This window comes from Aquarana catesbeiana, linkage group LG06 (assembly GCF_042186555.1).
Source record: "Aquarana catesbeiana isolate 2022-GZ linkage group LG06, ASM4218655v1, whole genome shotgun sequence".
In the NCBI taxonomy this organism is placed as follows: Eukaryota; Metazoa; Chordata; class Amphibia; order Anura; family Ranidae; genus Aquarana; species Aquarana catesbeiana.
The window spans coordinates 31,604,450-31,630,163 of record NC_133329.1 but is presented as its reverse complement, the minus strand read 5'-3'; the positions used below and the strand labels follow the sequence as shown (position 1 = coordinate 31,630,163).

At 42.5% G+C, this 25,714-nt stretch overlaps 1 protein-coding gene across 1 annotated transcript; it reads left to right on the top strand.

Annotated features, from left to right (window-relative positions):
- Positions 1-3,959: 3,959 nt before the first annotated feature.
- On the top strand, positions 3,960-13,364 carry LOC141148246 (serine protease 33-like). The gene is made up of 5 exons (XM_073635510.1): positions 3,960-4,041; positions 6,576-6,771; positions 9,253-9,524; positions 11,670-11,839; positions 11,965-13,364. The coding sequence occupies exons 1-5, from the start codon at positions 4,005-4,007 to the stop codon at positions 12,400-12,402; spliced, it is 1,113 nt and encodes a 370-aa protein (XP_073491611.1). The 5' UTR covers positions 3,960-4,004; the 3' UTR covers positions 12,403-13,364.
- The last annotated feature ends 12,350 nt before the right edge of the window (positions 13,365-25,714 follow it).

Genomic DNA, 25,714 nt, shown 5'->3' with positions numbered 1-25,714 from the left:
ACCCAACATTACATTACAGCCGCAAGCAGTTTTAAATGACTTTTTTTCCTTTAGAAATGTCATTTTGCTGTGGTATTGTTCTAAACACAGGAAAACTGTGCCACTTTACAGGCATACTATAGACACCCCCCAGGCACGATATTTAAAGGAATATTTCATTTTTATTGTTTCACTTTAAGCATTGTAAAAATCACTGCTCCCAAAAAAAATTCTGTTTTTAAAACTTTTTTTACACACTTTTTAGAGCAAAAACTTGCATATAAGCCTTTAAAATGAGCACTTTTGATTATTCATGTTCGTGTCCCATAGACTTTAACGGTATTCACGTGTTCAAACAAACTTTTTGCATGTCCGCATGTTCTGGTGTGAACCAAACTGGGGGGGTGTTCACCTCATCCCTAATCAGGAGTATACAATTTTATTATAACATATAACTAACTGTTTAAACAACACCCCCCACACCCCTTCTTGCTCAATATTTGAATGGGACGAGTGCATTTCTCCCAAAGTTAGGTTTGTTTTGATGTTATACGTAGTGGCTGCCCGTCCATATGGGGCACAGGGGTGCCGCCCCCCTAATCCATGTGCCCAACCCCTAATCTACATGCAGGATGCCAGATGCCAATGGGTTTTTTTTTTTTAGACGCACATGACTAGAGCCTGAGGCTCTGATTGGCTTAAAAAAAGGGTGGCCTCAGGGCGTAGAGCACTGAGTCCCGAGCCCATCCAGTTGTGTGACAATAGCGTATTAATATTCGCTATTGTCTTCCAGATTCTCTCCCTGGAAAATCAGGATTGTCACCTGATTGGCTGAGAGGAGAAGCGATCCTATTGGCCGCCGTGGAGGAGGAGGGAGGAGACGCAGGGGAAGCTACCGAAGCCTGTGAGGAGGAGATGCAGTGTTAAGCTGCCGCCCAGATGAAGCACTGCCCACGACCCAGATGGGGTAAGTGTGGGGCTGGTGACCGACCGACTGGGTAGGTGTGGCGTCAGCTGGATTGTTTGCCCCCCCCCCCAAAAGATATACCATCAGCCGCCACTGGTTATAAGCCTTGTAAGGGAAGGTTTGCACATAGTGAAGATGGTGCTTTAAGGCACTTAAAGACACTCAGTTGCAGGCCAGCAGATGTCCAAACGAATGGTAACCACCCCAACCTATAACTGGCTTTTGCAGCAAGGAGCATATGGACGTGTGTCAACAAACAGCAAACAAAATTCCCAGCTCACTTACCAGCCAGCCTGCAACAAACCAAATTGACCCTGTCTAACAGTTCATGTTAAAACCAAGGGTTTCGTTTGCGCACATTTGCAAATAAATGTGTAAGCTGCAACGGCCACGGCACCCCAGTGTACTGCAGTCCTAACTCTGTAAATTGAAGCACATACTGTATATAATAATGGATAGATTAAGAGCAAGTATGCCTGGAGGGAGCCCACCGCTCCTTAAAGGTATAGGGACACACTGGACACCCAGGAATGGCACAATGGCAGACAATGTATTCAGTGCGTCCGTTCACCAATTAACCAACAGTACAAAGAAATGGCAACCACCCCAACCAGAACTCCCAAACATGTAAAAAAAAAAAGTCTGGACCCGAGCCACAAACTCTATTAAAGTCTATGGGACCTGAACTTGAAACATCAACAGTTCCCATTTTGAAGGAATATATGCAAGTTATTGACCATAAAAAGGGTATAAAGGGGCCCGGGTAATGAAATTTTTTGTTTTTTCTTATTGTTTTTACAGAAAAAGTGATTTTTCCTCTTGGTCTTCCTGTAAAGTGGCACATCTGTAGCATGTAGAGAACCTGCTGCAGCAAAACTGACATATATAAAGAAAAAAGAATGACATTTAAATTGCCAGCGAATAAAATACCATTGCGAGCAATACAAACATGTTAAAAAAAATGGCATGGGGGCATCCCAATCCATACCAGGCCCTTGGAGTTTGGTAAGGATTTTAGGGTTAGGGACACATTGAACACCCAGGAATGACACAATGGCAGACAATGTATTCAGTGCGTCCTCTCACCACCACCCTAACCTATAACTTGCCTTTGCAGCAAGGAGCACATGCAAGGGCGATGCATGTCAAACAACAACAAACAAAAATTCCCAGCTCACTTACCAGCCAACCTGTGACCAACCAAATTGGCCCTGTCTAACCACACAGGTGTGCACATATGCACGATTCATAAAGTGAAAATGTTCAAATTAGGCCCAATTAGCCATTTTCCCTCCCCCGGTGTCATGTGACTCATTAGTGTTACAAGGTCTCAGGTGTGAACGGAGAGCAGGTGTGTTTAATTTTGGGGTTTTCGCTCTCACTTTCTCATCATGGTCACTGGAAGTTCAACATGGCACATCATGGCAAAAAACTCTCCGAGGAGCTAAAAAAAAGAAAAGAATGATCGCTCTACATAAAGATGGCCTAGGCTATAAATAAATTGCCGAGACCCTAAAACTGAGCTGCAGTACGGTGGCCAGGACCATAGAGCCGTTTGACAGGACAGGTTCCACTCAGAACAGGCCTCGCCATGGTCAACCAAGGAAGTTGAGAGCACGTGCTCAGCATCATATCCAGAGGTTGTCTTCGGGAAATAGACATATGAGTGCTGCCAGCATTGCTGCAGAGGTTGAAGGGGTGGGGGGTCAGCCTGTCAGTGCTCAGACCATACGCCGCACACTGCATCAAATTGGTCTGCATGGCTGTCGTCCCAGAAGGAAGACTCTTCTAAATATGATTCACAAGACAAATTACTGGAACCATGTCCTGTGGTCTGATGAGACCAAGATAAACTTATTTGGTTCAGATGGTGTCAAGCGTGTGTGGCGGCAACCAGTTGAGGAATACAAAGACAAGTCTGTCTTGCTTACAGTCAGTGATGGTTGTGGGAGTGTCATGGTCTGGGGCTGCATGAGTGCTTCCGGCACTGGGGAGCTACAGTTCATTGAGGGAACGATGAATGCCAACATGTATTGTGACATACTGAAGTAGAGCATGATCCCCTCCCTTTGGATACTGGGCTGCTGGGCAGTATTCCATCATGATAATGAACCCAAACACACCTCCAAGATGACCACTGCCTTGCTAAAGAAGCTGAGGGTAAAGGTGATGGACTGGCCAAACATGTCTCCAGAATAAAAACCCTACTGAGCATCTATGGGGCATCCTCAAACAGAAGATGGAGGAGCGCAAGGTCTCTAACATCCACCAGCTCTGTGATGTCGTCATGGAGGAGTGGAAGAGGACTCGAGTGGCAACCTGTGAAGTTCTGGTGAACTTCATGCCCAAGAGGCAGTGCTGGAAAATAATGGTGGCCACAATTTGGCCCAATTTGGACATTTTCATTTAGGAGTGTACTCACTTTTGTTGCCAGTAGTTTAGACAATAATGGCTGTGTGTTGAGTTATTTTGAGGGGACAGCAAATGTACACTGTTATACAAGCTGTACACTCACTACTTTACATTGTAGCAAAGTGTAATTTCTTCACTGTTGTCATATGAAAATATATAATAAAATATTTACAAAAATGTGAGGGGTGTACTCACTTTTGTGAGATACTGTAGCTGTTTAATATCTTACTTATTATGATTGGTGCTCAGGCGACTGTCTATGGACCACAAGAGTGTTGCCTACCAATGGTCAGCACAGTTATGGTTGAGAAGTTCTCCAGGGTCCAGGCTGGTGGCATGTAAGGATTGAGTCACACTGTGGTAACACGAAGGTAAATTTCGTGTAATTCATCAATGTCACCAGATTTTGAATTCTTGATAGGGACACAATAACAGAATTCTTTGTTGTAAAAGCGTAACATTTTTTTTTGTGTTGAGCGTTTGCTTTACTCACAAAAGTAAAGAAGTCAAGCCCTTTCTAAGAAGAATGGTATGTCGCAAGCATACCATTCTTCTAGAAAAGCTGATATTCAGGAGAAAAAGTCCTTAACCTTCACTTACCACCAAGACAGAGGGACCTCAACTGATCTTCCTTCAATCTAAAGAAATGGCAGCAATCACTGCACTGGTCATTATGGCTGCAGGTGAGACCCTCAATCCTTTAGAATAAACCCTTCTAATGATGTTTTATTTTTAGCCGATGCAAAGTATACAGGGGTTACAGAGCTTTAGCTGACAGGACAAGTATTTCTTTTTTTTACGTGATTTTGTGGTCCACTAAAATCAACAGAAAAATTATAATCACTCTGTTATACCTAGAGACATTTTAGACCAACAATGAACACTTTGTTATGCTGTATACCACACTTTATTCTATTAGTTTAAAACCTATAAAAATAGAATTTTTTTGTAAGTTATTACTTTTTGTTTATTTATTTTTTTTAGTTATTATAGAACACCTGAAGCTCTTCATATATTGTTACTGTCATTGTTGATTTGTCTTTGGTGGGATATTTTATGGTTGGGACTGCATTCCCTGTGGAAATCTTTACTGACTTACTATATATACAATAATATTATTAATGAGCCCTAATCACTGAATTATCTCTAAATCAGTTCATAGACGGTTCGAATCTCAACCGTTTCAGCAGGGACTGGACAAAATTTAAACCATATATGGGCAGTAGACATGTGCAAAACATTTCGTTACATATTTGTTTTCAGGCGAAATTCAGCATATTCTCTATAAGACTCTTTTGATGAATGCATATGAAAATTGTCAGAAAGAACAAAAATCAGAAAGAATGAAAACCTGAAAAGAATGAAAATCCGAAAATACTAAAATCTGAAGGAAAAAAAACCCCGAAAGAACGAAAACCCAAAAGAACAAAAACCCAAAAGAACGAAAACATGAAAAAATGAAAACCCAAAAGAACGAAAATCCGAAAGAATGAAAACCCGAAAGAACGAAAATCCAAAAGAACGAAAATCTGAAAGAATGAAAACCCAAAAGAACGAAAACCCGAAAGAAGTAAAATTGAAAGTACAAATATCCGATAGAACGAAAACCCGAAAGAATGAAAATCCGAAAGAACAAAAACCCGAAAAAAGAACAAAAATCCAAAAGAACAAAAACCCGAAAGAACAAAAATCTAAAAAAATGAAAATCCGAAAGAACTAAAACCCAAAAGAACGAAAACCTGATATACAGAAAATCCGAAAGAATGAAAATCCGAACGTAATGCATAGGAATGCACCCGAAGTTACGCATTATCCGAAATAACAAATGCCGCATATAAACTAATGGAACGGAGCGAATACGAATGCATCCAAAGTTACGAATTATCCAAAGTAATGAATGGCGCATCTAAATGAATGGAATGGAACGAATACAAATGTATCTGAAGTTACGAATGATCCGAAGTAATGAATGCCGATCGTAGTGAATGATCTGATAAACAAAAAAAAAAAAAAAAAAGAGAATGAAACTAAAACAAAACAAAACAAGTAGTGCACATGTCTAATGGGAAGGCTGATTGTACCCATGACGATCAACTTGGGTACAACTATACTGTCAGATGTTTCATGTAATTATTGCCAGCAGCAGCACTGTATTAATGATAGTGGCAGGGAGGGGGTTAATATCAGGGGCGATCAAGGGGTTAAATGTGTTCCCTGGGAGTGCTTTCTAACTGTGAGGGGGAGGTGCTTTGTCTGGGGGAAGACAGAGATCCGTGTTCCTGCTTAGCAGAAACACAAGATCTCCATCTTCCCCCTCTCACAAAACGGTGATCTGCCTTGTTTACATAGGCAGATCGCTCTCAGGGTGCTGGCGAACATCGGGTATAACGGACTCCGCTGATTGGCTTCCGCTGTGTCCAATCACAGCAATCACAGGCCAATTCTGGCACTTCGCTCCTACATATAAAAATCATAATTTTTTTTTCTAAAAAACCCTTCAAACGTTATATGTTTTTTGTTTTTTGTTTTTTTTTAAGCAGACACCTTAGGGAATAAAATGGTGGTCGTTGCAAGTTTTCATGTCACACGTTATTTGCGCAGCGATTTTTCAAACGCGTTTTTTTTGGGGAAAAAAAACAGTTACATGAATTGAAAAAAAATAGCCCAATTGTTATGTATAATGTGAAAGATGATGTTACGCCGAGTAAATAGATACCAAACATGTCAGGCTTTAAAATTGCGCTCGCTCTTGGAATAGTGACAGACTACGGTACTTAATAATCTCCATAGGCGAAGCTTTAATTTTTTTTACAGGTTACCTGTTTAGAGTTAAAGAGGAGGTCTTGGACTAGAAATATTGCTCTCACACAACGCACACGACGATACCTCACATGTGTGATTTGAACACCGTTTAGAAATGTGGGCGCGACTTACATATGCATTCGCTTCTGTGCACGAGCACGCGACGGCGGGGGCGCCTTAAAACTTTTTTTTTTTTTATTCTTTATTTTATTTTGTGTATTTTTCTTCTATAATGCTACTGAACAGTGAGTAGGGTATTCCATAAGCTGCAGAATAGAGGTTCAGGCTCTTCAAAAAATCGTATATGAAGTTTCCTTATGAGGTTTTCTTATAGTAGACAGACTTTAGGATTAAAAAAACAAATGAATAAAAAAATAAAAACCCTGAACATTATGCATTTTTTGCTTTCATTCAGCACTTTTTGACCCATCTGCAGCAGATAATTGGGTGTGTGGCTCCCCGGCCATCTCCAGCAGAATTGTTGGTGGCACCGATGCCGTGGATGGTCAGTGGCCCTGGCAGGTCAGTATCTACTTTCAAGACCAACACAGCTGTGGAGGTTCCATTATCTCTAACCAGTGGGTACTAAGTGCGGCCCATTGCTTCGATGAGTAAGTACAAAACATTTTTCTAAAATCCTATCCTCGAAAAATAAAAATAAAAAGTATTTTGCATGAGTGTAAGTTGTATCCCTTTATCTGCTTCAACAACTCTCAGTTTGTCTCTACTTTTAAAGTAGAACTCATAGATTTTGTTTTGTTATTTTTACGATTTCCCTCCCCTTAAGTCTTCACTTACCATTGTATGCTCTAGCCCTGTCCATGACTTGGTCCATCACTGGTGGTCACCTTAAGAGTGGACCAACACTATGGGATCGATTTACTAAAACTGGAGAGTGAAAAATCTGGTGCAGCTCTGCATGGTAACCAATCAGCTTCTAACTTCAGTTCGGTCAATTAAAGTGGTTCTATGCATAAAGGTAAAAAACACCAGCCCTCCCCCCCCCTAATATTACCTGAGCCCCATCTCAATCCAGCGAGAGCCTTGCCTCTCCAGGGACTCTCCCTGCTCATTGGCTGTCAATCACAGCCAGTGAGCCAATGAGAAGAGGGGGGGGCGGGGCTGAGCCACTGCTTTGTGTGTAAATGGACACACAGAGCAGCGACTCAGGAGTGAGCCTGTTCGGGTGCCCCCATAGCAAGCTGTTTAATGTGGGGGCACTCGGCAGGTGGGAGGGGCCAGGAGCACTGAAGAGGGAACCAAGAAGAGAAGGATCGGGGGCTACTCTGTGCAAAACCATTACACAGAGCAGGTAAGTATAACATGTTTGTTATTTAAAAAAAAAATCATTGCCTTTAAAGCGGGAGTCCCGCAAATTTTTTTTTTTTTTAAGTCAGCAGCTACAAATACTGCAGCTGCTGACTTTTAAAATAAGGAAATTAACCTGTCCAGGGTCCAGCGATGTCGGCACCCGAGGCCGAACCCTCCCTCGTCCTCGGATGCTGCCACCGCCATCTTCGTTAAGGGAATCAGGAAACGAAGCCTTGTGGCTTCACTGCCCGGTTCCCTACTGCGCATGCACGAGTCACGCTGTGCAATCCGAATTATCCCTGCTGTCTCTGTGACCCGTGTGTGTCCCAGCAGACAGCGCGGGTGGACGGGAAGAGGCGTAGACTCCCGTGGGAGTCTATGCCCGGAAGTGGGTGCAAATACCTGTCTTAGACAGGTATCTGCACCCCCCCTCCCCCCTGAAAGGTGCCAAATGTGACACCGGAGGGGGGGAGGGTTCCGAAAAGCTGAAGTTCCATTTTTGTGTGGAACTCCGCTTTAATATCACTTTAAGCTTTGACAATAAAACCTGGAAGCTGATTTCAATGCAGAGCTGGGTGAGGGTTTAATACTATTTTATGCAGTTGATATGACAATGTCCTTTTCTGTTTTCTATCATGCTATAGGAAGTAACAGCAGTATTGTAGTATAATAATAAATACAGTATATATATACAGTATATATATATATGTGTGTGTGTTACATTATATTACCAAAAGTATTGGGATGCCTGTCTTTACACACACACATGAACTTTAATGGCATCCCAGTCTTAGTCCATAGGGTTCAATATTGAGTTGGCCCACCCTTTACAGCTATAACAGCTTCACCTCTTCTGGGAAGGCTGTCCACAAGGTTTAGGAGTGTGTCTATGGGAATGTTTGACCATTCTTCCAGAAGCACATTTGTGAGGTCAGGCACTGATTTTGAACAAAAAGGCCTGGCTCACAGTCTCCACGCAAATTCTTCCCAAAGGTAATCTATCGGGTTAAGGTCAGGCCAGTCAAGTTCCTCCACCCCAAACTCGCTCATTCATGTCTTTATGGACCTTGTTTTGTGCACTGGTCTAAATCATTTGGTGGAGGGGGGAGGGATTATGGTGTGGGGATGTTTTTCAGGGGTTGGGTTTGGCCCCTTAGTTGTGAAGGGAACTCTTAAGGCGTCATAATACCAAGACATTTTAGACAATTTCATGCTCCCAACTTTGTGGGAACAGTTTGCGGATGGCCCCTCCCTGTTCCAACATGACTGCACACCAGAGCACAAAGCAAGGTCCTGACCTCAACCTGATAGAACACCTTTGGGATGAAATATAGCAGAGACTTCGAGCCAGGCCTTCACGTCCATCAGTGCCTGACCTCACAAATGCTCTTCTGGAAGAATGGTCAAAAATTCCTATAGTCACACTCCTAAACCTTGTGGACGGCCTTCCCAGAAGAGGTGAAGCTGTTATAGCTGCAAAGGGTGCGCCAACTCAATATTGAACCCTACGGACTAAGACTGGGATGACATTAAAGTTCATGTGTGTGTAAAGACAGGCGTCCCAATACTTTTAGTAATATAGTGTATATTGAAGGTGTATTTGTAATAAAGTCAGACAATGCAGGCAACATTCTTGATGAACACTTGCCTGGAGAACATTATTTGCAGGACAGGCCACCCATATCAAGTGGGGCTACAGGCTGTATGCGGTCTTAGCTGTATTGATTTTTAGAAAACAGAAAATGGCACCTCAGTAAACTATCATCTTTTACTTGCTTCAGTCCAATACAGCTACAGGATTTTAAAGTTTATCTGGGCCTGAACCAGCTGGATGCAAACTCTAATCATACAGTGGTTTCCGAAGTCGCATCAATCACCAAAAACAGCAATTATAATGGTACAGGATCTATCGGGGACATCGCTCTGCTAAAGTTGGCCAATCCCATCAATTTCACCCAATACATCACTCCGATCTGTCTACCGACTTCCTCCGTCACCTTCCCGTGTGGTCTGGACTGCTGGGTGACTGGCTGGGGCACCACCACCTTTAATGGTAAATCAGACTTTACTAGTACTTTTAATAGTAATTTTTTTTTTTTTTAATGCTGATCTCCAGACAATCAGCTAAAAACACAAATGACAGGAATTTGTTTTAACTGCCAAAGCATTTGTATTACTGTTCATCCAGTTTGGATATTTACACCTCCCAACTGTCCCTGATTTCGAGGGACTGTCCCTGATTTGGAGCAATGTCCCTCTGTCCCTCATTCCCCCTCATTTGTCCCTCATTTTGGTCTGATCTATATAGATGTATATAAAATGCACTTTTTATCTTTCAAAAAGTTTTTTCCAGTGCTAAACCTTTCATCTGATTTCTAAATTGCTGCATTTGTAAATGTTAAAAGCCAATATAAAGGAAGAGTAGTGGTAAAAAAAAGTCCTTGTGGATTTAATTAACCTTTTTTTGGGTTAATTCTCCTTAACATTTTGAGATGGGAATGAGGGACACCTACCAGCAAATGTATGTAGGCATAGGACACGCCCCCTGCCACACCCCCTTAAAGGAGAATTAACCACAAAAAAAGTAAATTTAATCCACAAGTGCTTTTTTTTACCACTTCTATTCCTTTATATTGGCTTTTAAAATGTACAAATGCAGCCATTTAACATTTGGATGAAAGGTTTAGGACTGGGAAACACTTTTTGAAAGACAAAAAGTGTATTTTATATACAACTATACCGATCAGACCAAAATGAGGGACAAATGAGGAGGAATGAGGGACAGAGGGACAGAGGGACATTGCTCCAAATCAGGGACAGTTGGGAGCTATGCATGAGCACATTGGGGTTGATCTACTAAAGGCAACTAGACTGTGCACTTTGCAAAGTGCAGTTGCTCCAGAGCTTAGTAAATCAGGTAAGGCTTCACTTTGCAAAGAATGCCCAATCGCATGCAAGGAAAATAAAGAAAACAGCATTTTTTCTTCCACATGATTGGATGATGGAAGTCAGCTTCTGCTCAGGGCCGGTGCTACCACTAGGCAAACTAGGCAGCCGCTTAGGGCGCGCTGCTGCCTAGGGCGCCCAGTCACTGGGGTTCTTACTCTCTTCTCTCTGCAGCAAGCAACTAAGTCTCAGCATCAGCAGGCAGCTGCCGCTCCGTTCGCACACAGTGTCAGAGGCACAGCGGCGGTGCAGGACTGTGTCTGTGTCCCGACTCCAGTATGAATTGAAGCGAGCAAACATTCATTGATGGGCGCTGGTAGGCTGCATGTGATGGGTGCTGGTGAGGCGACATCGATGGGAGGTAGTGAGACTGAATTGATGGGCGCCGGTAGGCTGCATTTGATTGGCACCGGTAGGCTGCATTGATGGGCGCTGGTAGGCTGCATTGATGGGCACTGATGAGGCTGTATTTGATTGGCACCAGTAGGCTGCATTGATGGGCGCTGGTAGGCTGCATTGATGGGCACTGGTGAGGCTGCATTTGATTGGCACCGGTAGGCTGCATTTGATGGGTGCTGGTGAGGCTGCATTTGATGGGCACTGATGAGGCTGCATTTGATTGGCACCAGTAGGCTGCATTTGATTGGCACCGGCAGGCTGCATTGATGGGCGCTGGTGAGACTGAATTGATGGGTGCCGGTAGGCTGCATTTGATTGGCACCGGTAGGCTGCATTGATGGGCACTGGTGAGGCTGCATTTGATTGGCACTGGTAGGCTGCATTGATGGGCACTGGTGAGGCTGCATTTGATTGGCACCGGTAGGCTGCATTAATGGGCACTGGTGAGGCTGCATTTGATTGGTACCAGTAGGCTGCATTGATGGGCACTGATGAGACTGCATTTGATGGGCGCTAGTGAGGCTGCATTTGTTCGGCACTTCATCAAAAAGGTAGGGTATACATGTGCAGGGCAAAGCTGGTGGAGTCAGGGGAGCTAATGGGGGGGAGGCGGCAAAATGAGGTTTCGCCTAGGGTGTCAAAAATTCTTGCACCAGCTCTGCTTCTGCTCATTTACTAAGCTCTGATGCAACTGCTCTTTCAGAGTGCAACTGCACTTTGCAAAGTGCACAGTCTATTTGCCTTTAGTAAATCAACCCCAATGTCTTATATGACACATGACATCAATTATGAATGAAAGGAACAGGATTTGAGGCTTTTTACTAACTTTTGGCTTCCATGTGTTTATCTTCAGGGTCGCAACCTAGTAATGGGATCCTCCAGGAGGTCATGGTCCCCCTAATTGACCACCAGACATGTGACCGTATGTATCATAGAGACCTCTCCATCAGTGCCAGTACTGTCATCATCCAAGATGAGAAGATATGTGCTGGGTATGGAAACGGACAGAAGGACTCCTGTCAGGTGAATGATGTGTTCCCAACAATGGTAATGTGTAGAAACATAGATAGATAGATAGATAGATAGATAGATAGATAGATAGATAGATAGATACATCAATCTAACTTATGGACACTGATGTCTTTCAGGGTGACTCAGGAGGACCTCTGGTATGTAAAGTCCAGGGTATCTGGTACCAAGTTGGAGTTGTAAGTTGGGGTGCTGGTTGTGCATTCCCAAACCGCCCCGGGGTGTACACTCTTGTCACATCCTATCAAGACTGGATCAGCAGTTACCTCCAAGTACCATTCCTCAATGTGACAGGAATTCCTTCACCAACAAACACATGTGGAGGAGACATCATCAACACTACTAACACAAACTATTCAGGAACCACCACCTTTCCATCCAATGGAGGAACCTCTGTCATCCCACTCAACAGCACAGCAAGTGTCACTTTATCAACAAAAACAACTGGAGGACCCATCGTCATTATAGGTGATCCAGGCAATGGAGTGACCCTCAGCCTTTCCCGTCATCACTGGGTGATCCTGGCCCTAACCGCTCTTCTACTCACTTATCTGTAACCAAAAACTTTCATCAGCATCAAAAGAGAAATGATCGTTTTTGAAGCTTTTTAAAAAAACACATACCATGGGTGATAGTCAAACATCATGATACTGGTTACCATTCATGATCTGTCAGCCCCCATAATTCAATACGAAAGAGTAATGGTCAATGCATTAAAGTATAACTAAAGGCAAAGCACATTTTTTTTAGTTTTGGACAGAGTAGAGAGGAATAAGAGCACCTGTCCTTTTGTTATTGCTGTCTGTGTCCCAGTTACGAGATTCCCCCTCTCTATGTGTCCTGTTTACCATTATCAGTAAAAGTTAAAGTAAAAGAAAATCCCAAATTTTGGGCTGTCCCCAGAAAAGTAATAGAGGAGACATCTTCTATTTGAGACACTAGTTCTGGTGACCTGGAGATCCCCAAGGCATTCCCTTAATTTGCAGAGATTTCCTCTCACTTCCTGTTTGGCTATGGGACAGGAAGTGAAGGGAAATCTCTGCAATGAGACAGATGATGAAAAAATTAAAAAATCTGGCAGGGGTTATAACCCTCCCTTACTCTATCCAAAATGAAAAAAAAAAAGTTTTGCCTATAGTTCTACTTTTCCAAGTTTTCAAAAGTTTAGTAGCCCAATGCAGCCAGTCAGATTTTTGCTTATTTATGCCAATGGAAAGCCGATGCATTACCCTTAGTTATTTTACGTTATTAGGACATATTATTATATATATTGAAAAAAAGGGGTGAGATGGATAGACAGACAAAACATTTAACTTAATTGCAAGAACTGGGACATGATCACCAACAGATGGATAAATAGAAAAATAGATACGGATGGATGTACATAAAATTGAACATGAATTTGTTGTTAAGCCACTATACTATAAACACACCATCCCCTCTGTAACATTACATTATGTGCCCCTGTGTCTGTGGTATATAAAGAAAATGCAGATTATACCATATATCAGAGTGTCTCCCAGCGCTCACGTGACTCCTCGGCTCTCTCCTCTCCCTGGCTGGCAGCTATAGCGGGCGGGGGCCAAGCACTCCCGCTGACATCAGCCGGGGAGGAGAGAGAGCCAAGGAGTCACGTGTGTGCCGGGAGGCGCTCTGATATAAGGTATAATCAGCATATTTTTTATACAACACAGGGATGCACAATGTTATTTTACAGAGGGGTTGGTATGTTTAAGGTGTAGTTATTATAGCAGCAGGAGGGGAGGGCTGGGTAGTAGATGGAGCTGACAAGCAGGGAGGGGAGGGGATGGCAGAGAGCAGAGAGGAGAGCTGCAGAGGCATGTAAACTGACCACGGTGTCAGGGCTCAGCAGCCCTGACAAACCGTGGTCAGTTTACAGAGGGGTGGGCAGAACCAGGCAGGATCAGCCAGGTTTTTTAGACGATAGAAGGGGCCAAATTACACAGCACAAGCACTGCTTTACCTGCTTTACCCGCTTCCGGACTGCCCCACGTACATTATACAGTACTGCAGCAGGGCGGCCCGGCTGCGCAAAATCACGTACCTATACGTGATTTTATGCACGCGGTCTAGCCGAAGCGCCGCTCACGCTGTGATTGGACACAGCGGGAGCCAATCAGTGGGTCTGGTGGCTGCGATGGCCTCTGGGACCTGACGATCGTTTAGAGGAGAGACGGAACAGCGGTCTGCCTATGTAAACAAGGCAGATCGCTGTTCTGTCAGGGAGCAAAAGAGAGAATTGTGTTTCAGCTAAGCTGAAACATGGATCTCTTTTTTCCTCCAGGGCATCCACTCCCCCACACAGTTAAAAAGCACCTCCAACGGACACACTTAACCCCTTGGTCGCCCCTGGTGTTCACTCCTTTTCCCTGCCTGTCAGTGTCATTTATACAGTGTCAGTGCATTTTTATTAGCCCTGATCACTGTATTGGTGTCACTGGTCCCCAAAAAATATTGCTTAGTGTCAGATTTGTCTGCCGCAATGTCGCAGTCCCGCTAAAAATCACTGATCGCCGCCATTACAATTAAAAACAATAATAAAAAAAAGTCCCTAAATCTATCCCACAGTTTGAAGACGCTATAACTTTTGCGCAAACCAATCAATATACGCTTATTGGGATTTTTTTTTTTTACCAAAAATATGTAACATAATACATATTGGCCTAAATTGTTAAAGAAATTCGATTTTTTTTATTGTATATGTTTTATAGCAGAAAGTAAAAAATATAGTTTTTTTTCAAAAGTGTCGGTCTTTTTTTGTTTATAGTGCAAAAAATAAAAACGGCAGAGGTGATCAAATACCACCAAAAGAAAGCTCTATTTGTGGGGAAAAAAGGACATCAATTTTATTTGGATACAACATCACTCGATCGCGCAATTGTCAGTTAAAATATCGCAGTGCCGTATCGCAAAAAATGACCTGGTCGGGAAGGGGGGGGGGTAATCCTTCCGGAGCTTAAGTAGTTAAGGAAACAGGATCTGTGTTTTTTTTTTTTTTTTTTTTTTTTTTTAGGGTAACAAACACTATGAGAAGGTTGGGCATGATCTTCAGACATACTGAAATTAATTTGGGGTGGTTTTGGATCACACCATATGACGCGCTCCCAGCACAAAGGGAGATACGCAAATATGCGGCCCTTTGGAGAAAAGCCCAGTCCCGTGGGGGGCGCATATTTCCGTACGCCAAGGGGTTAATTATTGACAAAGTTATGTCCAAATAAAGAGAACCTTCGTGGAAATGTAAACATTTCTCTGGCTCACTCCACAAAGGTTGCATGGGTGTGACGGCTAAAAACCACATCTGACCACGCCCGGACTTTCATGCAATGTACTTATAACAACACAAAACTATTTTTTGTTTGTTTTTCTTTTTCGTTTTGTTTTTACAATGATCCTATTACTAAAGATCCCAACCTGTCTGATCAGTCATGGTGAGCTTACCCACAATCTGGTGATGACATCACAAAAGCATATTTCTTGTGACGTGGGTTATATTCACTGTACATAAACCCCATTGTGTACTCAAAAGTGGGGTATGCCTGTAATGTATAGCATAGAAAGCTTTTGAAGTTTTTTTTAAATAGAATACTAAGTAGCAATCTTGATGTCCTGGTTGAAGTATCACCAAGCCCCCCCAGATCTTCCATGTTTCTGAAATCCTAAAATATTTGTGTATATAGTTTAACCACTTCAGCCCCGGAAGGATTTTCTCCCCTTAATGACCAGGCCAATTTTTTGCGATTCCCCACTGCGTTGCTTTAACTGACCATTGGGCGGTCGTACGACGCTGTACCCAAATAAAATTGACTTCCATTTTTTCCCCACAAATAGAGCTTTCTTTTGGTGGTATTTGATCACCTCTGCGTTTTTTATTTTTTGCGCTATAAACAAACAAAGAGTGACAATTTTGAAAAGAAAAACTTTTTTTAACTTTTTGCTATAATACATATCCAAAAAAATAAAAACAAAAACACCAATTTCTTCATCAGTTTAGGCCGATATCTATTCTTCTACATATTTTTGGTAAAAGAAATCCCAATAAGCGTATATTGATTGGTTTTGCGTAAAAGTTATCACGTCTACAAACTGTGGGATAGATTTAGGGACTTTTATTTATTTTTATTGTTTTTACTAGTAATGGAGGTGATCTGCAATTTTTAGCGGGACTGCGACATTGCGGCTGACAAATCAGACCCCAAATGACACTTTTTGGGGACCAGTGACATTATTACATTGATCAGTGCTATAAAAATGCACTGATCAATATAAAAATTACACTGACAGGGAAGGGGTTAACACTAGGGGGCGATCAAGGGGTTAAGTGTGTTCCCTAGTGTGTGTTCTAAATGGGGGGTGGGCTGTCAGGGACATGACAGAGATTGCTGTTCCCGATGCCCCTCAGTGGTGTTGGCTTCCCTCCTCTCTTCTCCCCCTGGCTGCTGCGGGGGGATGTTTCAGGATGGAGAGCGAGGGAATGGGCTAGTATATATGTCATTTACCACTGCCTTCCTTTTCTAAATGAACACAGTGAACACACTCACTCACTGTGTCCATTCATAAATGAAGCACAGTAAACTGTGTTTACTATGCTTCACTTTGTGAATGAACAGTAAGCCGCTCAGCACAGAGCACTTCCCATTCATTCACTGTCCAGTGCAGCTGAGGCTGCAGAGAAAGGTGTGTGTGTGTTTGAGCTTTGGGGCGCACACCCTAATTTAATAGACTATGCACACCAAAGTCCAGAGCTTTTTTTTCAGCGGGAACGCGGGAGAACGCAGTTCCCACACCTCCAGCACTGACTGTAAGTAATGGAAAGGGGTGCTGGGGTGTGCTGCCGGGTCTATTGACGCTGGCTGCTGATGGATCTATTCTAGTTGAAGGGGATCTATTTTTTGCAGGAGGGTCTATTGTTGATAGGGGTGGGTCTTATATTGCTGGGGGGGGTCAGTTATTGCTAGGAGAGATCTACTGTTGAAGGAGGAGTCTATTGTTGCTGGCTGCTGGTGTGTATTGATGCTGGCTGTGGGGAGATCTGTTGTTGCTGTTGGGGGTCTATTGTTGCTGCAGGGTGTTTGTGTGTGCGTGTTTGTGTGTGTGTGTGTGTGGGGGGGGGGGTTCGGATGGTCCATTGTTGTTGGGGGATCTATTGTTGCTGCAGTGTGTGTGTGTGTGTGTGTGTGTGTGTGGCTTTTGGATGGTCCATTGTTGTTAGGGGGGTCTATTGTTCCTGAAGGGGGCTCTATTGGTACTGGCTACAGAGGATCTATTTTACTGCTTTTCTTGTTATCATTAACAATCTACATACAAATTACTTATCACCACAAAATGATACTTGATTCTGTATTCTCTAAAATTCTCTAAAAGGGCAGTAATGGGAGGTGGGTAGGGGGTGGAACCAAGGAACGGTGATTGGAGGTGGGTAGGGGAGTAGAAAAGGGGTGACTCAGAAAGGGGGAGTTCCTGCACCTATTCTCTGAGAAAAAAAAGCCCTGCCTATGTCTGTTCACTGTAATCAGTGAAGCTGCAATCTGCTAGTCAGGTCTGCTCAGTGTGTTCAGCTGCTGCCAGTCTGGTGTAAAGCTCCCTCTGCATCTAAAGAACTTGAGAAGATTCTGGATGATAGGTGTGAAGCTATGCAGATGGCAGCAGGAATAATGATACAGCCCCGGGCCTATCCCCGAGAGGCAGGCTCTGATGGCATGCTGGGTAACTGTATATATTCAGTGAGCACACTGAGCTCTGGGTCTTTTCCCAGAGTGGATTAGTCCAGCCTGGGGGGCACGCTGCCCTCCCTGGCAGAAGATGCTGTTGGTGATGCCTCAGGTGGGCTACCTGAGAGGCTTGAATGCTGAGACCCTGGAGCTAAAGGGAGCTGACTGAGGGGAGCTGTCTGCTGAAGATCTGTCTGGTATCAGCAGAAGGTTTTACTTGGAAGTTGGATGGAGTCTACCAGCTGTCCTTGGGCTTTGTGAATACAGACGCTTGAGAGATCTTGAGGATCTTTGTATTTAGCTACTACATATTCAGCCATGGGCCTATTTAAAGAGGACACCAGCTGATGTCATGATGAGCTTTGTCCACCTAAACTCCTTCCTCTAACTTCTTCTACTAAGCTGAAGTCTACTGTTTGTTTCAAGCCCAGACTTCAAGATAGCTTGCTCTGAAGAATACCTCAAGCCTCAGTTGTACATAGTTCTTGTTTTTTTGGAGTATCCCACCACTACCCTCATTGCTATCCAAGTTTTCTTAAAATAAAAACCACAAAACAACATCGCCTAGACTGGTTATTGAAGAAAAGTGTGAATGAACCTATGTGCCTGACTGCGGGCAAAGCCTGTGAGGAAGACCTAGACAGTAATAATGTGGCTCCTACGGGAGTAGCGCTATATGGTACAGTGCAAACCTTTTAAAGAAGGAAGGGTCGGGACTCCTACAGGTTTAATTTGTTGTGTTCCTGTTAATGTAAAGATTCTGTTAAGTGTCTGTAAACCCTTCCATATACCAAGTGAAGTGACTGACCTCAGGTGATACACAGAGATGAAATAAATCCTCCTACATAAGTTGTACCTGTTTATCTGCAGTCTTCTCTACATCAGTTCAAAGTGCTGAATTTTGAAGCTTGTCTGAGAGTTCAGAAAAAAAGGAGCGGAGAGCTGAAGTTAAACTCTGCAAGCTCAGTGAGGGGAGCTCTGAGAGCTGATTGGAGGGAAGGGACACACCCCATCCATACAACGCAGAGGAACAGAGCTGAGCCTGTCAATCTGCTGGAGGTCCCTCCCCATCACCATTTTTCTAAAAATATCAGATTTATATTTCACAACTGGAGCAAGAGACCAAGCAATTAAAAATTCCAATCACTTTTAATGACTTATAATATGGTCACATAAAAAAGCTAACACATTTCAGGTTCTAACACATTCCCTCCTCATCAGGGCTATACAATAAAAATAGATATAAAAAACATGTAAATTAATATAAAGTGCATACATATACATAAATACTGTATAATATTACATAAAAAATACTTAACTTAAAAATGCAGTGATAAAGGTGCCCAATAGTTTTAAACTATTTGTAATATGGTTACATTAAACAGCCATCACATTTCAAGTTCTAACACAATCCCCCTTCTTCAGGGCTACAAAATAAAAAAAAATCTGAAAACATGTAAACACACATGCAAATAGTATGAATATATAACCTGAATATATTGTAATATTACTTAAAAAATTCAAAACTTAAAAACAAGACTGATAACAGAGCCCAGTAGCTTTTATTAATTTATAATATGATCACATGAAACAGCCAACACATTTCAGGTTCACACATTTCCCTTTCATCAGGGCTCCAAAATAAAAATAAATATAAATAAGAATGTAAAACATTATACAAAAAGTATGCATACTGTATCTATTTGAAGGCCAGACCTTTTCTGACACTTTTTGTTTACATGTAAAAATCTGTATTTTTTGCTAGAAAATTACATAGAACCCCCAAAACATTATATACTGTATATATATATATATATATATATATATACAGCAGCTAGTTGCCATAACCCCGGTATCCTCTTCTTCAGCGGGCGGTTGGCTTTGAGATAAAAGTGGTCTCAGCAGCGGATTCGCCGTGAGATCACTTTTATCGGGGGGCAGGATGCGGTAGAGGGGCCCCCGCCCTCTCGCTGCGCTCCAGGTCGTACCCGCTGCTTACTGGACCCATCGATAGGGGCGGAGACGATCGGGTCCTCTTCCCTCACAGGCTGGATGCCGAGGGAGTTAAAGATGGCCCCCGCTCGGCTCTATAGCATTGTATGGTGGAAGCAACGTCAAACGTCACTTCTGCCCAAAGCTCTTAAAGGGGAATTATTTTTTTTTGTAAAGAAAATTACATTTCATTTATTTATTTATTTTTTTATTGCATTCTAGTGTAAATGTGAGATCTGAGGTCTTTTTGACCCCAGATCTCACATTAAAGAAGTACTGTCATGCTTTTTTTTTTATTAAAGGGGATGCTTACATTCCTTGTAATAGGAATAAAAGTGACCAACATTTTTTTTTTTTAAAAGACAGTGTAAAAAAATAAAATAAAAAGTAAAATAAATAAGAAAAAAAATGTAAAGCGCCCCGTCCCGCCGAGCTCTCGCACAGAAGCGAACGCATACGTAAGTCACACCCGCATATGAAAACGGTGTTCAAACCACAAATGTGAGGTATCGCCGCGATCGTTAGAGCAAGAGCAATAATTCTAGCCCTAGTCCTCCCCTGTAACTCAAAACTGGTAACCTATAGAAATTTTTAAACGTCGCCTATGGAGATTTTTAAGGATCAAAGTTTGTCGCCATTCCATGAGCAGGCGCAATTTTGAAGCGTGACATGTTGGGTATCAATTTACTCGGCATAACATTATATTTCACAATATAAAAAAAATGGGCTAACTTTACTGTTGACCTTTTTTTTTATTCGAAAAAGTGTATTTTTCCCAAAAAATTGCGCTTGTGGTAAATATGGTGTGATGTAAAGTATTGCAATGACCGCCATTTTATTCTCTACGGTGTCTGAAAAAATATATAAAATGTTTGGGGGTTCTAAGTAATTTTCAAGCAAAAAAAATGATTTTAACTTGTAAACACCAAATCTCAATACGAGGCTCTGTCCTTAAGTGGTTAATGAATTTTAATGCACACAATCACAATATAATACCCAATTTGTTTGCTAAAATATAAAAGATGATGTTACATTGTGTAAATAGATACCTATCATGTCACGCTTTAAATTGCCCACGCATGTGGAATGCCGCCAAACTACCTTAGTTAAAAATTTCCATAGGGGACGATTTTAAAGCCTTTACAGGTTACCAGTTTTGTGTTACAGAGGAGGTCTAGAGCTAGAATTATTGCTCTCACTCTGATGTTCGTGGCAATACCTCACATGTGTGGTGTGAACACCGTTTATGTATACGTGAAGGACCACAGCATGTGTTTGCTTTTGCGCACAAGCACAGGGGGGGCGGGAGCACTTACAAAAGGGAGGGGATCATGCTCTGCTTCAGTATATCACAGTACATGTTGGCATTCATGGTTCCCTCAATGATCTGTAGCTCCCCAGTGCCGGCAGCACTCATACAGCCCCAGACCATGACACTCCCACCACCATGCTTGACTGTAGGTAAGACACACTTGTCTTTGTCCTCCTCACCTGGTTGCCGCCACACACGCTTGTCACCATCTGAACCAAATAAGTTTATCTTGGTCTCATCAGACCACAGGACATGGTTCCAGTAATCCATGTCCTTAGTCTGCTTGTCTTCAGCAAACTGTTTGCGGCTTTCTTGTGTATCATCTTTAGAAGAGGCTTCCTTCTGGGACAACAGCCATGCAGAACAATTTGATGCAGTGTGGGGCGTATGGTCTGAGCACTGACAGGCTGACCCCCCACCCCTTCAACCTCTGCAGCAATGCTGGCAGCACTCATACGTCTATTTCCCAAAGACAACCTCTGGATATGACGCTGAGCACGTGCACTCAACTTCTTTGGTGGACCATGGTGAGGCCTGTTCTGAGTGGAACCTGTCCTGTTAAACCGCTGTATGGTCTTGGCCATCATGCTGCAGCTCAGTTTCAGGGTCTTGGCGATCTTCTTATAGCTTAGGCCATCTTTATGTAAAGCAACAACTCATTTTTTCAGATCCTCAGAGAGTTCTTTGCCATGAGGTGCCATGTTGAACTTCCAGAGACCAGTATGAAAGAGTGAGAGCGATAACACTAAATTAAACACACCTGCTCCCCATTCACACCTGAGGCCTTGTAACACTAACAAGTCACACCGGGGAGGGAAAATGGCTAATTGTTCCCAATTTGGACATTTTCACTTAGGGATGTACTCACTTTTGTTGCCAGCGGTTTAGACATTAATGGCTGTGTGTTGAGTTATTTTGAGGGGACAGCAAATTTACACTGTTATACAAGCTGTACACTCACTACTTTACATTGTAGCAAAGTGTCATTTCTTCAGAGTTGTCACATGAAAAAAAAAAAAATAAAAGAGATACTGTATATATTTTTTATTGGTACAAACTGAATTTGGCCAACTTACTAGTCACACAGATGTCACATCGCAGTAACATTAAAGTGATTGTAAACCCTCATCTTGTAAAACAACCCATTCAATTTAAAACAGAAAAGAAAGGCAAAACATTTGTGTATAGATATGCAAAACATTTTAAATACCCTTTTCCCTCTGTCTTATAAGTGATTACATTCCCTCCTTTTTCAGCTGCATAAGAGCTGGGGGAGGAGAAACAGCAGCACACTGGTCTTCCCAGTGAATGGCTGTGCTGGGGGGGCAGGACAAGTCTGATCATTGGAGGAGAGCAGGCTGAGTTCCCAGCATAGCTAGAGAACTGACCATGGTGTGCTTTCCTGCCTGGTGTGGTCAGTTTTTAATAGGAAAGCAGAGGGACTGGCAGGAACAGCAGGGATTTCACCCAAAGGAAGCAATACAAAGAGAAGAGGAGACTTTCTCTTACAGGTACATGGTACAGCAGCCACATATCAGGAATATTAAATGTTGGGCTCTTTAAGCCAAAGCCTTCCTCTGTTTCTCTGTCTTTATTATTCTAGCCAGTGACAGTATACTGGTGAGAGTTCCCACGAACCAAAAGGGTTACTTTGTACTTGATGTTATTTTTTTTATTTTTAACACATATAATAGATTGAAGAGTTCTGTATCTTCACAAAAGTCTTAGGTTCCATCCAGGTATATAAGAAAAGAAACCTGAGAACTGTGTATCATAAAGCCATTATTCTAAAGAATAAGGAAACTCTATAGAAGTGGAGACTTTGGAAGAGAAACTTCTGTCCTTCTCAGAGCAGAGACACTTAGAGACCTCAAACCATCTTCCTCCACTCAACAGGCATGGGGGCACTCTTCGTATTGATCGTATTGGCAGCAGGTAAGCAGATCGGTATTTGCACACAAATCTCTCAGATGTTTATCAGTGTTCTTCTAAATTCCATTTAAAAAAACAAGATAAAAAAACAGTTTTAATGCTAATGCTGGTCAGGACCCGTAGGAGATGGGACTACTAGCTACTATCCCAGCATCCATTTAGAACAGCACTCAGGACTCAAGTAGTTAAAGTGTATCTATATCCCTAACGTTTTCTTTATGGTTTTTGGATAGAATGGATAAAAGTTAAAACCCTTGTCAGGTTTTTACAGCTATCCGGGACCCTCACTTCCTCTTCTGAGGACAACCCTTTACCGGACTGGAAGTTCAGGAATCTCTCCAATGGAGCCTCCAACTGCATTCAAATCTGATAGGAGTTCCTACTTTTCCACACTTTATCCAAAACTTTAAAAAAAAAAAAAAGAAATTGGCTGTAGATACATTTTAAAGCACAATAGGCAGGTACCTATAGATGACATAGGCAAAGAGTTGGCTATTCTCTTTGTAATTAGTGGCCATATATTTTTGCCAATGTTCATAGTAGTACGTAATCTTAATTATTTTAGCACTCAACCTCGTAACCCCTTGTGGAGCAGATTGTTGTTTACATTTCTTCTGCTGGCCTATTGATTTGGCAATAACTTTGTTATTACAGATGACACATTATTATTATTATTAGTATTAATATTACTATTATTATTATTAGTAGTAGTAATAGTATATAGGATTTACTGTATATAGTGTCAACAATTTGCACAACACTTTACAACTAGGGATGGGTGAATGGTTTGGCCCGGGCATAAGTTTGGGCCGAAATTTGGTTGTTTGGACGTTCAGCGAACAACGAACAATATGCGGTGTTCGCAGCAAATTCGAAAGCTGCAGAACCCCTGGTAAAGTCTATAGGACACTAACAAGAAAAACAAAAAATGTGCTAATTTTAAAGGCTTATATGCAAGTTATTGTCATAAAAAGTGTTTGGGGACCCGGGTCCTGCCCCAGGGGATATGGATCAATGCAAAAAAAAAAGGTTTAAAAACGGCCATGTTTTCGGGAGCAGTGATTTGAATAGTGCTTAAAGTGAAACAATAAAAAGGAAATACTCCTTTAAATATCGTGCCTGGGGGTGTCTATAGTATGCCTGTAAAGGGGCGCATGTTTCCCGTGTTTAGAACAGTCCCTGCACAAAATGACATTTCTAAAGGAAAAAAGTCATTTAAAACTGTTAAAACTGATCGCGGCTGTAATGAATTGTTGGATCTCGGCAATATAGATAAAACTCATTGAAAAAAAAAACGGCATTGGTTCCCCCTCCCCAGTCCATTACCAGGCCCTTTGGGTCTGGTAAGATATTATGGGGAACCCCAATTTTTTAAAAAAAATATTGCGTGGTGGTCCCCCCAAAATCCATACCAGGCCCTTCAGGTCTGGTATGTAAATTAAGGGGAACCCTGTGCCAAATTTAAAAAAAACGGCTTGGGGTCCCCCCCAAAATCCATACCAGACCCTTATCCGAGCACGCAACCTGGCAGGCCACAGGAAAAGAGGGGGGGCGAGAGAGCCGTACCAGGCCACATGCCCTCAACATGGGAAGGGTGCTTTGGAGTAGACCCCCAAAGTACCCTGTCCCCATGTTGGTGGGGGCAAGTGCCTCATCCCCACAACCCTCACCCGGTGGTTGTGGGGGTATGTGGGCGAGGGGCTTATCAGAATCTGGAAGCCCCCTCTAACAAGGGGACCCCCAGATCCTGGCCTCCTCCCTATGTGAATTGGTTACGGGTACATTGTACCCCTACCATTTCACAAAAAAAAGTGTCAGAGATAGTAAAAAAGACAGGAGACACTTTGGGACAAGTCCTTTATTAAAAAAATATAAAAAATAAAAATGTTTCATGATGTAAATCCATCTCACGTCGCCCGACGAGCCGAAAAAAAGAAAAAAAAAGCCGCAACAGCTCCGCCTCCATGGGAGGCTCCTGCTGAGTGACGATTCTTCTTGATGACAACTGTTATATAGCTGAGGGCGGGGCCACTCGGTGATGTAAAGGGGCAACCCTGCCTTCCTCTGACGTCACATGGCATCGGGGGGTGGGGTCACCTGCATAGGCGTGCGCAGCCTATTGCATTAGGGTGTGCACCCCAAAGCTCCAACACATATGCGTTTGACATATTTACCGGACTCTTACCCGCTCTCCATCTTGAAACAATGGGAGGAAGGGGGAGCAAGGGAGCACATGGGGGACCAGGGCAACAGAAGGAACAAATACAGATCGGTTCCACACAATTCCACCCCCACCGCCTCTCCTGTCCAGGTTCTGAGGATCGGCAAGAAAGGATTGTGGTTTACCTGTCACCTGCCCACCATTGACAGGTTGCCAGCCCCAGGATTAGGGTGTGCCCAGGCACACCTGGCACACCCCTTGCGCAAGCCTATGGTCACCTGTTTATTCTGTAATTTGTCCAGTCTAATATGACACTGAAATTGTGATTCTGATGCAAAAAATTGCAAAGTTATTTACAAATGAAATAAAGGCTTTTTTTATGTTTTGGGGTTTTGTATAATTGCACATTAGAAAATAAGAATAATACAAAAAAAACAATTAAAAGTTGTTAGTTAGAAAAATAGAAATAAACAAACAAACAAAAAAAGAATTCAGAAAAATAATAGTTAAAGGGAAGGAGGGGAAGAAAGAGTTATTTAGGGATGATTATGGTAAACTAAGGGTTAGTAAGGGGATGTGAAGGAACAAATTGTATTTAAAAAAAAAAAATGTTTTGCTTAACTGCAAAGTTCATACATTTAATCTGCTGATGAATTAAACACATTAAACAATGTTACTTTGCGTGTCTTTTTTCTGGGTCTGAACAATATTTATAAACAATGTTACTTTGTATGTCTCCT